Source organism: Cervus canadensis, chromosome 8 (assembly GCF_019320065.1).
Source record: "Cervus canadensis isolate Bull #8, Minnesota chromosome 8, ASM1932006v1, whole genome shotgun sequence".
Lineage (NCBI taxonomy): Eukaryota > Metazoa > Chordata > Mammalia > Artiodactyla > Cervidae > Cervus > Cervus canadensis.
The window spans coordinates 30067565-30081324 of NC_057393.1; the positions used below are offsets into that span (position 1 = coordinate 30067565).

The 13760-nt window shown below is 46.9% G+C and overlaps 1 protein-coding gene across 2 annotated transcripts; it reads left to right on the forward strand.

The window, feature by feature from the left end:
- The first annotated feature begins 1256 nt into the window (after positions 1-1256).
- Positions 1257-11349, forward strand: SLC25A28 (solute carrier family 25 member 28). 2 transcript variants are annotated; one of them, XM_043476141.1, is made up of 4 exons: positions 1257-1657; positions 7950-8178; positions 9280-9336; positions 10510-11349. In XM_043476141.1, exons 1-4 carry the CDS (start codon positions 1367-1369, stop codon positions 11025-11027), a joined length of 1095 nt encoding a protein of 364 aa, XP_043332076.1. In that variant the 5' UTR covers positions 1257-1366; the 3' UTR covers positions 11028-11349. The 2 variants fall into 2 exon arrangements, with proteins under 2 accessions (XP_043332076.1, XP_043332077.1); XM_043476142.1 differs by lacking the exon at positions 1257-1657 and having other exon boundaries at positions 8010-8119.
- Positions 11350-13760: the final 2411 nt, after the last annotated feature.

Here is a 13760-nt window from a genome sequence, read left to right on the forward strand (position 1 = left end):
CAGTGAAGGGTTACTGAAGTCGGGCAAACCGAGCGCGGAAAGTCTGCGCTCATCAACCCAGCCTGAAGCCATAGCAAAGCACCACCTGTGTAACCTCATGGCCTAGGTGATGCTCAAGGCTGGGTACTGCTGACATTGTTCTTTAACCATAAGCGCCCCTCTGAGACTCCAACCCACCTGTCTGCGACAGAGAGCCGTCTTAAAAGGAATCCTCACCGGGAAGGTGGGCTCATCAGTAGTCAGCTTAGGGACAAGCTTCCCCTATTTCACGCACTTTCCTGCTGTGTTTGGGCGGCAGCGGCCTCCTGCCCAGCCTCCCCACCTGTCGTTTCTGAATCATCCCGCCCCACGTCGACACCTCTCTTCCCGGCCTCAGTTGTTGGCCAGGCTCAGGGTCTAACGTCAGCAGGTCTCCGAACTCATTCTCAAGAACTGCGGTGTTTATTGGGTGACTCCGGGGCCTGAGGAGCACCGAGTCCTCAGGAGTGTGCTCGCCCATGGCCCACAAGGAACAACACTCCCGACCTGGCAAGAGTTTAACCGGCCGCCGCCTGCATGTCGCAACAGCTTTCCTGACAGGCGAGTGGGCCAACGCCAGGGGATGCCAAGCCCAGGTCGGCTCCGCCCCACGCCAGCCCGACATCCCGCGGGAATAGAGCTCTGGCGTCAGGGCCCCCAGCCCGCACGCGACCTGCGAGTCTAGGGACTCGGGGCAGGCGCTTGAGCGCGGATCTTAACGGCACCAGTCAGCGGTTTGACCTTGAAGGCCGAATACCGCCCTTCCCCTCCCCCTCCCCCTCTCCCTCCCCACCCCCCAAAGCGACGCAGCCTGCAGCGCACACAGCTCCCCCGGCGCCAGTCTGGGGCCCAAATTCCGCCTCGGTAGCCCTGGGCGCTTCGCCCTCTTCCTGTAGCCAATCGGATCCCAACGTAATGCTAGCCAATGGCCGGGGTCAAAGCATCAAGGGTGGTTGAGCCTATCAAAGTTCAGCCTTAAGTTTCTCCCGCCCTCCAGAAAAGTCGGAGGGCGGGTTGATCTTACCTGTTGACCAATCAAATGGCCAATAAACAAGAGGCTTCCAAGATCAAAGGGGAAGGGGTGGGATCTAAGCGGTAGCAACGCCGCGGGGCGAAGGAATGACAGGCAATTTCACTAATACCACGGACAAATTTTTTAACGTAAGACAAGGGGCGGAGCTAACTTGGCGGCTGCACCAATGGCTGACTGAGGGGCGTGTCCTCGGGGCCAAGCGGGAGCCGGAGGCCCCGGGCTCTCTGGGCCGCGCCTGAGGCAGACGCGACGGGGCTGGGGGGCGGCGGCAGTGGCGGCGGTGGCGAGGGTGGGCGCCGCAGCTGGCCCGGGTGGATGGAGTTGGAGGGGCGGGGTGCTGGCGGTGTGGCGGGGGGGCCGGCGGCTGGGCCGGGGCGGAGCCCCGGGGAGTCAGCGCTGCTGGACGGGTGGCTGCAGCGGGGCGTGGGCCGGGGGGCCAGCGGCGGGGAGGCCGGGGCCTGCAGGCCCCCGGTTCGACAGGATCCGGACTCCAGCCCGGACTACGAGGCGCTGCCGGCTGGAGCCACTGTCACCACGCACATGGTGGCGGGCGCCGTGGCAGGGATCCTGGAGCACTGCGTGATGTACCCCGTCGACTGCGTCAAGGTGAGACCTGGACCTGCTCCGAACCCGACCTGGGGCTGACCCGACCCCCTGGGTCATGCCTGGAGCCAGGATCCCAGCCGAGAGGCAGAGCAGACAGGGGTTCCTTTCTGGCTCCTACCATCACCGTACTATTCGACCGATACTCCATGCAAGCAAGGTCCCAGCTGGGAATTGATCCCGGTCAGGAACCGGGACCCATTTCTAACCGTCAGTGAGATCTGAATCGGGACTCTGGGAAGAAAATCTGTCAGCCAAAACCCTGGATCCCAGCTGGGACTAAACAGGAATAGGGTGGGATGGGAAAGGAACAGGTAAGTGCTACTAACTTCATTAAGGTAACGCTTATTGAAGACCCTGAATAGGACCTTAAAAGTTAGAGATGTTCCGATTGCTTTTACAAACTCATCTTGTGTGTTTACAAGTGACAGGGCAGGAACCAGAGTCTGAGATCTCTCAGTTAGATGAAAGATTTACTTATTAAATCTTAATCGATGAGTGAGTGGAAATCATTGTGCAGTCAGAATTCAGAGTTCCTGACTGGAAATGATCCGGGAAGGACCATGTTCAGGGAAAAGTTTCGGTTTCTCTGTGCAGCAGGCCTGATACCCCACCTATTTCCTGAACATGAAAATTTAGCTGGGATTGGGGTTGTGTATGTGCAGGGAGCACGTCACCCCTCCAAGGAGGGATGGACCTCATAGTGTATATCTTTAGCCACTTGAAGTTGACAAAAAGGGAAAAGTTGCCTATAAGGGAGGCATGATAGTATTGGAAAATAGATGTTAGTGTGAAGAAAGTAGATGTTAGTGTGAAGAAAATGAAATGGGACCAACATGAGGGCATGATTCCTGGGAAAGTAAAAGTAATTTCATCCACACCAGGCAGGCTGTTGAGTGGGTACAAGACTAGGTGGTGACTCGGTGTTTCTGAAGAAAGCTGGGTAACGAGGGGGAATGCATTGTTCTTTACAGTTCTTATTTTTGTGCATTAGCAAAGGAGCCACCACTAAATAAGTTGAGTGAGAAGTAAACTCAAGGGGACTATTGAAATAAATATACTGACAGAGACTAGTTCTTCCTTTACATGTTAAGGGTAAGAGTCGAAAAATATTCTCACAGCTCTTGGATGTATATCTTCTCAAACTAGGGAAAAGTTACATGTTCAGGAGGAAAGTATTAACTTGGGAGATGCAAAATCTGTCTCTTCTGCTTCTCCCTGGTTCCAGTACCATTTCATGTTTTCACTAGTAAGGTGGATGAGGAAGTGGAGAATGTGCTTATTAAGCTTTGTAAATGACACTGAGCTGGTAGGAGTATTCTAGCACACTCCAAGGTAACTCCTACCAAAGGCCATACATTAAAACTGGTAAATGCACTTGACTAAAATGGATATTAGAATTTTAAATACCCATGTCAATTGTGAGGAATAGAAAAAATGGTAAAATCCATGAAAGAGGAGTAAGAGGATGGCTAGTGCTCTAACAATATTGAAATGTCAAACAGATAAGTACAAGTAAAAAAGATTCCGATATTTATATAGAGTCTAGATTGAATGAATATGAGTTGTTAATGCTATGTATCCAAAAGTTAGCATCTAACTGCAGAGTAACCTCACTATACTTGAACTGTGAGTAGAGTTTAAGAGTAGATAGTCTAGGGTGCTATCTTTCAGGATGGGTATCAAATGAAAACTGGATCAAGGAGAGTAATGGCTTGAAAAATACAATATAATAATGTGACTGACTTAGAAATATTACCACAGCTATTCAATTTAAGTGTTGCCCCACTACCTTGGGCAACTGTCTCCTTACTCCATATATTTACATAAATACTGTTTTTGTTGTAAACAATCTGTAACTTCCTCTGTTAGAAATGCTTCTAGAAGAGGGGTCCCTAACTTCCAGGCCATGGACTGGTGCTGATCCTGTCAGATCAGCGGCGGCATTAGATTAGAAGTAAAGTGCACAATAAATGGAATGTACTCATATCATCCCAAAACACCCTTCCTTTCTGCCGTCTGTGAAAAAAAAACTGCCTTCCACGAAACTGGTCCCTGGTGCCAAAAAGGTTGGGGACTGCTGCTCTAGAATACTTGGCTGCATATCCTTAAATGGGGCAAGTCTTTGTCCTCTGACAAGATGGAGTTGATGTTTTAGTCATTGAAGCCATTCAGAATCTAATGTGGTAGTTCAGGTGGGAGATGAAAATGGGTAATGCTAATGGGGGTCAAAGACAAGGTAGGACGGGAGAGCAAGGAGACTGATGTCCTCCTGAGCTGATAAACCCACTGAGGGAACACTTTAGAAAGAGAAGTTCCAGAAATGTTTTGCATAAATGCAGCAGCATTGCTGAAATAAGTCACTTGTAGCCTTCCAAGGTAACTGTTTTGAAGAACAGTTCTTATTCATTTACATAAGTGTTGGAATTTTTTTTTTAATGAGTAATACAACATTACAGTCATGCCTCAAAGCACTCTATTAAATAATTATTTCATCTGGAGGAAAAAAAATGCTCAGAAATTTTTCAAAAATACAAAAGCATATTTTAGAAGAATCATCTTCATTTGCCATAGATGCTGGGATTTAAATGACTATAGGGAAAAACTAGGTGAGACCATTAGGACTCAGGGTCAGTTAATACTGATTACAGCAGTAAATACTGTTGTGCAGACTTGAAAGTAAAATTCAGATCTCTTCCTTCAGAAGGGTTTACAGCAGTAGATACTGTTGTGCAGACTTGAAAGTAAAATTCAGATCTCTTCCTTCAGAAGGGGCATCCCAGTTTACTTGTCCCTAGGCAGCCCTTCTTCCTCTTTTACCATAAATAGGTGGCAGAGAGGAAGAGCAGCCCAAAGTACCCTAAGACTAGAGGCAGGTATCTGTGTTGGAGCCTAAAGGGCAACCACAGTGTTTGCCAGTGAAAGCTGACAGTGCCTCTGGCATGCAGGACTGTGCATCCCCAGGCCACTTATCAGGGTCAGGTCGACTTAAATATCCTTGGGAGGGACCATAGGAAGTCAGCATAACCTGGCTAGGCTACAGTTATTCAGCCAGCTATTTCCATGGTCATAATAGGGAGGTTTGGGAGTGCAAGTGAATTCCAGTTTTCCTCCTCTGTGCTTCAGAGGCAAGCACCAGACTATCTAAAAGGATAGGTTCTGCAGCCTTTCAGTCGGAACTCCTCTCAATATCTTGTTAAGCACCTGTCACCAAGGTGCTGCTTTTTGGCTTTGCAGTGGTGAAGCAAATAAATCTGTAAGTTAAGGAGAAAAAAACAAAGGGAAATAGATCTTTTTCAAACCAATGGAAGAAAAAAAAAAAGAAAAAAAAAAAAACCAATGGAAGATTAGGAGATGAAAACATTGGCTTCTTTGATTTTCTTGTATCTAATAATAAGTATTCAGTAAATGGCAATTGCTCATGTTTGTCATGCCCTGTCTGATGTGCCTTGCAGTTATTGATTTAATCCTTGGAACAGCTCCATGAAGTAAACACCGTTTTCATTATTTTATAGATGAAGGAGGCAAGTTAAGTAACTTGCCCACGGTCACACAGTTAGTGGCAGAGCCATGATTTAAACCAAGTCTGACTCCCCAGCCTTCCATACAGCCTCCCAAAAGCAGATTTCCAGAACCAAGCAAGGCACAGAATTTCACAATAGTGCTTCTTCCTGCAGATGAACAGCTGGACAGATCGATCATTACAGCCATAGAGGAACTTTAGGGTGAAAACAAAAAATAAAAAATCAAGCCTGATCTATATGGTTAAAATCTATATAGTGGTTAAAGAGCAGTTAGCTGCCCATCCATACCTTCAAAAACTGGTAAATGAAACAATGCTGCCATGATCTGTAAACTCTAAGATATGAACTAATATTTCTGAGAATCATATTTGAACACAATAAAAAGCCTTGTATTTCTGACACCTCATAAATTAGCAATGGCTTTTACATGCTTTAACTCTGAATCCCCCCAGTAGCCCTGTGCACTAGCCATCCTTGGTCTCATGTTATAGATGACGGCCTGAAGCTCAGAGGTTAAGTGACATACCCGAGACTACACAGCCAGCAAAGCTGGGGCTCCTACTCAGGCTTTCATACCGAAATGTGGCTTGTTTTTACCACACTGCTTCCTTCCCTATTAGTCTGACTTTTCTTCAAAGCCAGGCAGTGTTTTTTTATATCGAAGACTATTTGTTAATTCTTACTTAGAGATTTCATCTTTCTCTGAAAGATTTATTGACTCACAAATTTGGGAAGCCATGTTTGTTTTTATATTTGGTGTGGCTTAGGCCTGGGTCCTCTCCATGAGGGTGTATCTTCATTGAGTTAGAATTGTGAATTAGATTTAGACATGTGTGTAAAATGTTCAATGTAACTTACCACCATCCAGGTTTCTCTTGTGGGTAAACTGTTCCAGGCCTCTGAAGCCAGACCTTCAAGTCTGGTTACCCAAATATGATACTGACTCCAGTAGAACACTGTGATTTCTAAACATTCCCTCAATACAAGATTAGTTTTTTAACAAACCTGTGGAAACACACAGTTGTTAAGTTACCAGTTTATCTATTAGTGTCCCTACCCAGCAAAGGCCTGTAGTCTTGAATAACTCCTCTGATGAATTTTATCCTCCCAGGTGATGTGAAAGATCAGTAAACACATTCTTTATTGGAAATTAATGTTTTTTGGTTGTTTTGTGTTTTTTATTGAGAAGTAAAAAAGAATGTATCACATTGTGATAAGATCCTGTGTATTTCTGATTGAACTTCAAATAATTAATCTTTTATCCAGTTCTTTGTTGGTAGGTGGAAGGAGAAAATAACTCTAGAAGAATGTGGATTGCTTGCAGCTAACTAGGACTTGTTAATCTGGTTAGATTGTTTTCTCCCATACTTTTGAGAAGAGACATTACTCTTGGATTAGATGGACAATAGGAAGGTTCCAGCTGTTCAATCCAGATTGAATCAGTGACAGGAATGAAGTAGGAATTTAAACTGTACTTGGGCATTAGTTGCCCCTATTGGTTCACTAATGGTCTTTTTGAACTGGTGTAAACAAAACTAAGGTTCTTCATTCTTCCATTACAAACAAATCTTGAGTGCCTACTGTATTGCAGGCACTGGACATTGATTTTATACTGATAGTCTCCAAGCCACCTTAGCCTTGAAATGGGTCAGTAGACAAGAGATCTGCCCTGTAGACTCATCTTCCAGAGAAAGTTGCTGATTTGTGAACTGTAAGATTAATTTCCCAAGTTTCAATAAAACTTTGTCCAAGATTGTCAGGATATCTACCATATACATTCATTCCAGTCATTGAATCCTCTGGAGATTCCAAGGGTTATGTTTCACTGAGATTAATTTTTATTCATTGATGCCAGTTTTGGGATTTAGCCAGTTTAGATTAGAAATCTGGAATCTCCCTCAGTTTTAGAGACTAGATTGGTTTCCACCTTCATAGTTTGAGGGTAAACTTTCTTTCCCAGGAAACTAGAGCAGCATCTATTAGGAATGTTATTTCTGCCAAAACTGTAATGTGCAGGCCCAGCTGCCAATGCCAAATATTCTGAAGAAGTCAGATTATCATCAAGCTTATGTCAGAGATTGAGTCCTCATCTCATTAGTATGTGATCAGGAAGCAGGCCCAGGATCAGTCTTCAGTAGTAATAAAGTATATTGTAGACAGTAAATAGCTAACTTTAGAATCCACTTGTAAAGAGCTCTCAGCCTGAGTTTATTAAGATACAAAAGCAACTTCTCCTGAAACACAGGCTTAATATTTGTTGCTGAGGCTCTGAATCACTTTGAAGTTCAAGAACACTTATCAAGGAGTAATTTTTTGAGGGAAAATAATGGTGTTCTAATCATAGAGTCATGTGTTATTGTTTAGTCATTAAGTTGTGTTCATCTCTTTTGAGACCCTGTGGACTGTTGCCTGGAAGGTTCCTTCTGTCCATGGGATTTCCCAGGCAAGAATACTGGAGTGGGTTGCCATTTCCTTCTCCAGGGGATCTTTCCAACCTAAGGATTGAACCCACCTCTCCTGCATTGGCAGATGGGTTCTTTACTGCTGAGCCACCAAGGAAGCCTGTAGAGTCATAGATGACCAGGAAAAAAAAAAAAAGGCTTGGAAAGATTGGATATAGATTTGGAAGGCAGTAAAACTGGATGCCAGGTATCACTTCTACATATTGACGCGACTTCACATAGAAGTCTGCCCAGAGCTCAGGCCTGAGTGCTGAGACTGGGTGAGCCGTCAGATCCCTGACACTGCACTTCTCCATTCTGTACTTTCAGACCCGGATGCAGAGCCTACAGCCAGATCCAGCCGCCCGCTATCGCAATGTGTTGGAGGCCCTCTGGAAGATTATAAGAACGGAGGGCCTGTGGAGGCCCATGCGAGGCCTGAACGTCACAGCAACAGGCGCAGGGCCTGCCCACGCCCTCTATTTTGCCTGCTATGAAAAGTTAAAAAAGACATTGAGTGATGTAATCCACCCTGGGGGCAATAGCCATATTGCCAATGGTATTGAGCCTTCCTGTGCTGGTTCTCCCACTTTCTCAACTCTTTGGGCTTTGCTGCTGTCAGTGCTTTCCAGTCTCAGCATGGTTTGAAGCTGCAGCTTTGGGCTGGGGTAGGCCAGATTATAGAGAAGGGACTTCCAAACCTGATGTTCTAAGACAATGAGCTGCTTCCACCCCACGCCTTCTTCTGGGCACCTCAACAAATGGTTATAGTATCCTTCCTTATGTACTTGCTTGACTCTTTCATCTTCTCCCTGGCATCAACTTCTAATGCCCTGACAATGTAGAGACACACTCTGAGCTACCCACTCTGTGTATTTCTTGTTAGTCAGGTGTTAATCCTGCTCCTTGGGGTAGGATTGGAAGTGACCCAGTTACCCACGCAAGGCATTAATGGAGCCTCAATTCTTCGCCTCACATTTTCAGGATCCCAATTGCCCAGAGGCAGTTTGTGTCACAGAGGACAAGACAAGAGCTTAACAAGTGAATGGGGGTGGGGCCTGGGTCTTTTGTCCAAAGAAACCAAAGGATGAAGGTTATATGGGAGTGAGGGAAGGGATAGCAGCCTGGAGAAAACCAAAGTGAAAGGGGAGAGCAGAGGGTGAGGGTTAGGGTAGTTCGGGCCCTGAGAGAAAAGTCTAGATGGACAGCTGTTAGGATCTGGAGACAGGCTGGGCAGCATGGGGCAGCAGGACAGGTAGATGAGGTTCTGTGGTGGAGACCTAGTCGCCTGCCCCTCGTGTGCTCCCTCCAGTGGGCTGATGTGCTGGCATCCCCGGGCCACAGTGGATCAGCTTCCTATCTGGGGCATGAGCTGCATCAGTCCTCAGAGCCATCTTTGTTGATGAAATCCGGGCTGTTCTCTCAGACTCTTCCTGGCCTTTGTATGATAGACTGATGGCCATAGTAAGTTAGAGGGAACAAATACCCTCATTTCTCTCAAGAGGCATTTAGAAGCAGTGGGTTCCCGTCTTTTAAACTGGCTGTTAGTATCCCCTCTGCCTGGTGTGGTTATCACAGCCACTCCCCTTCACTCTGGGGTCTCCCTGAGTCATTCACCCCCTCCTGGCCTTACATGTGGCAGTTGTTTTTTCCTTTGCAGGTGCGGCTGGGTGTGTGGCAACATTACTTCATGATGCTGCCATGAATCCAGTGGAAGGTAATGATTCCTCACCCTTTCCGTTGTGGGCAGCTTCATCTACATCTCCAGGCTTTTCCTTTGTTTTGGGTTTGCAGAAGAAAGCCAGGGAGCACACCATCAGTTTTGGTGGGAAAGCCTGTTGTATTACATTGTGTTACCAGTAGAGGGCGCTCCCTTCACGCTCTCAGTGCTTAGGAAGATTCCCTTAGGTGGGAAGCATATTCATTGAGATTTAATTAATCTGGGGGTTCCCTAGAAAAACGTATGAGACTGTCTGTGGTCTGTTCCTGGGCCTTCCTGAAAGTCCACTTTGTAGTGGATTTGATCTAAAAAATTTAGCAGATTATTTCACTTCTCTTCAAAGAGATGAAAATGGATTTTGACGTTTGAAACTACTGCCTTTCTTGTTGGAATAAATAATGGTTGAGGTAGAAATGAAAGAGTAACATTAGCAGAGCTTAGTCCCTGCATGCTGCTTGGATCTTGGCTTTTCAGTTGGAGAATGAGGTCCCCAAACAAATATGAAAGGACAGCACAGTTTCCATGTTCCTTAAAGTTCCAGTTCTTTACCTGTCTGGGCAAGACCACGGCAAGGAAGGGGTCAAAGCTAAGCTGAAGATCTCAAACTCACGCCACGCCATGAGTCTGCTTGAGGGGGTGGGAGGTGTTTGGAAACTAAAGCCACACTCTTCTTGGCTAAGACTTTTGTTTTTGGTAGCCCTTCTCCAGCTCTTCCTCCTGTGGAAGAAAGGTGTCCTCATATTGTAAGAGGTCCGCATTCTCTGTACCTGAGGATTGGGATTGTTAGGGCTGCATGTTTGTCATTATGTTCACTGCCACTGAATCTTTTCTTGTTCTGGGACTTCATGAAAGAGTAAGATGGTAGTAATAATAGGTACTTATTCCAAAGAAACCCTATGGAGTCTCTCAACGGTAGATATATATTAATTGGTTGGTCTTAAATCCTACTGGAAGTGGTTCCATTATTTTTTAGCCCTTTATCAACCCTCTCCTATCCCCTCCTCTCAAAAAGGGGAAGCTTTCACTTAGCAGGCCAACTGACAACTCACTCATACTTTTTTCTCTCTCCAATCCATTGGCTGATCCACTGACTTGGGACTCTGCTCCTGGACATTCCTGCTCACCGGCTGAATGCTCTCGCCATTCCCTTCTCACTGATGGCACCGCCAGTGGTCAAGCAGAGGATGCAGATGTACAACTCACCGTACCACCGGGTGACAGACTGTGTACGGGCAGTGTGGCAAAACGAAGGGGCCGGGGCCTTCTACCGCAGCTACACCACCCAGCTCACCATGAACGTTCCCTTCCAAGCCATTCACTTCATGACCTACGAGTTCCTGCAGGAGCACTTTAACCCCCAGAGACGGTACAACCCCAGCTCCCACGTCCTCTCCGGAGCCTGTGCAGGAGCTGTAGCTGCCGCTGCCACAACCCCACTGGACGTTTGCAAAACACTGCTCAACACCCAGGAATCCCTGGCTTTGAACTCAAACCTTACAGGACATATCACAGGCATGGCTAGTGCCTTCAGGACGGTGTATCAAGTAGGCGGGGTGACCGCCTACTTCCGAGGGGTGCAGGCTAGAGTCATTTACCAGATCCCCTCCACAGCCATCGCTTGGTCTGTGTATGAGTTCTTCAAATACCTGATCACTAAAAGGCAAGAGGAGTGGAGGGCAGGCAAGTGAAGTAGCACCACATGGAACCAGGGTTCAGCCAGCACTGATGCCCTGCCCACGCCAGCCGTGTTCTCCGTCTTGAGACGCGTCCCAGCCTCGAATGGAGGAAGGAAGGCAGAGGGCTTGCTCTCCCCAGGCTCTGGGTGTCTGGCTGGGTTCCTGCCGCCCTCTGTCGCCACCGCCTTTCCTTCCGGGCCCTAAGCAAGTGCAGCGAGTCACACCACAGAATCTCTGACACTCTCCTTCCTGGGCCTGATGACCTGCTCTAGACTGTTACAGAGGGATAAGCAGCTCATTCCCCTGGTTCCTAATAAAAAGCCTTTAAATTAAATAGTTTCATCGGGTTTGTATTGCCAAAGGGGAAGTGAAATGCTGTCAACCTTTCTTGATTTGAAGTGTAAATCAAGGGGCCCATAGGGAAGGTTTGTTGCCTGTGTAGTTTTTGTATCTGCTGTTTTCGTGGAGATTTAAGACTCTGGGGTCATACTCCCCTTGGTTAGTAATAGGCTCCAAGGAATCTCTCTGATGGCAGGAACAATGGGTCTTTGACAGATCCTAACTAAAAAGGTGCTCTTGATCCTCACTGTTGCCTTTTCCCTAGGGCAGTGGTGAGGCTCAGGCAGGTAGATCTCTCTGCTCTGATTCTCAGCTCCCCCTGCAGCAGTACACCTTTCCACATGACGCCTGGTTTTCTAATGTAGTTGCAAAGCTAAAATTAGTTGGTGAAGCTTCAAGTCCTGAAGATTACATGGTAAATAATACTACTTTTCATTTGATGTTAAGGCTTTTACAAAGTACTCTAACATAGGTGATCTCATTTGGTTCTCCCAAAATCTGAAGTAGGCAGTGCAGGTATCATCTCTGTTTTACAGGTAAGGAAAGCTCAGAGAGGGTGTGACTTCCTCAAGGTCTCACAGTAAGTGCAGAACTGGGACCCCAACTCAGATCATTTATCCCCAGAAGTGAATCTAATTGTGCCCTCCTACAGATAGGGGAAGAGTGGAGGGTATGTCCTCCACCTGCCATCTGAAGGAGCTCCCTGCCTAGGACCACTTAGGCTCTGGGAAACTTACAGGGACAGGGTTTTCACTGGTGGGTTTGGTGGGCCAATTTGTTCCTTTTTTTTTTGTACCTGAGCCAGTTGTTAGCAAGTTGTTCAGTACACAGAGTGGAAATTTAACCCCCTAAAACTTCATCTGTCATCTTTGCTATGTCATCTGTCATTCATTCATTAACTATTGAGTATCTTGTGTTGGGGGCATGATGATAAATAAAACCATCCCCACTCTACCCCCCCAAAAAAGATTAAAAAATTTAAAAAAAATTGTCCCAGCCCTCAAGGAGCTTGTCTGGAAAGGAAGATACATGTAAACAGGCAATTACAAGATAAGATGACAAGAAACATGATAAGTAAAACTAGACACTTGTTGAGAGGACAGACTACCCAACCTGGTCTTGGGTGACGGGGTAGGAGGAAGTGACATCTGAAGGAATACCTGGAAGGCAGATGAGCTGGAAGTTTTATTGTTTAGTCGCTAAGTTGTGTCCCAACTTTTTTGCAAACCCGTGGACTGTAGCCCATCAGGCTCCTCTGTACCTTGGATTTCCAAGCAAGAATACTGGAGTGGGTTGCCATTTTCTCCTCCAGGGGATCTTCCCTATCCAGGGATCGAACCTGCATCTCCTGCTTGGCAGGCAGATTCTTTACCACTGAACCACCAGGGAGGCCCCAGCTGTGAAGAGAGGAGGGGAAATGTTCTCAGCGAAGACTTGGAGCAACTGGGGTTCAGTTTGCAAGGGGTTCCATGGTGGCTGACAGCCTGGGCAAGGCATGCAGCTGGAGAGCCAAGCAGGGGCTGGGTCTTAAAAGCAACACTAAGGAGTTTAGGGTTTATCCCGCAGGCAGTGCAGAAGTATTACAGGGTTTTAAGCAGAGGTATGGTGTGATGAGATCTGCAACTGATACAGATCACTTAGGCTCTCTAAGGAAGGATTAGAGGAGCAAGACTGGACAGGCAGGCAGACTTGGGAGAAGGCTGCCGAAGTCATCCCGGCAAGGCTGCACAGAGGTCTGTGCAGGCCTGTGGTGAGGGAGAGGGAGGAAAGTGGCAGACGAGCAGGGTTAGGGCTGCAGATCAGCGGGATTTGGTTACAGAGTAAATCTTGTTCTCCTTCCACCTGACAGCCCTTCAAGTATCCTGTCTGAATGCACTTGAAACAAACTGTCAAGGAAACAGCAGGGTCTCCTGTTCTGAGCCTTAAGTAAGCTCTGCCGACCCTCTGATTTAGTGATGGGAGAGAGATGTTAACAGTGCCACACAGTGATCGCTAAAGTCTGAATGGCCTGTGTAGTAAAAAGAGCATGATGAAGTCATTGCAGAGGTCATTTCAGGGGGTTTGCTTTTCAAGTGCAAGAGAACAGCTGCCTCCCAGCACCGACTAAGCCCAAGAACAAAGGGATGCCTCCCAAACCGGGGTCCTGTTGTCAGCTTTCCAGAGCTACTGCCTGGCATGGTACCCAGACCACAGCAGACACGGGGCAATAAGATCCGCTCTTCAAGAAAAGGACATGGGATAATTTCAGAAAGAATGGAAGTCACTAAAGACCCCCTCAATTCTAAAGCTGTTCACAAATAATGAGAACAGATTGCAAAGTGACCTTTCAGTCTTCAACGGTGTTCCAGCTACTGGAGGACAGTTGGTTTGGAGTTTGGACCTGGCCTTAGGTTCCCAGGTCTCTGG

Coding starts and splice junctions, on each gene's coding strand:
- SLC25A28 (XM_043476141.1), top strand. CDS start 1,367: ATGGAGTTGGAGGGGCGGGGTGCTGGCGGTGTGGCGGGGGGGCCGGCG. Junction 1,658..7,949: donor ACCCCGTCGACTGCGTCAAG/GTGAGACCTGGA, acceptor CTGTACTTTCAG/ACCCGGATGCAGAGCCTACA. Junction 8,179..9,279: donor CAATAGCCATATTGCCAATG/GTATTGAGCCTT, acceptor TTTCCTTTGCAG/GTGCGGCTGGGTGTGTGGCA.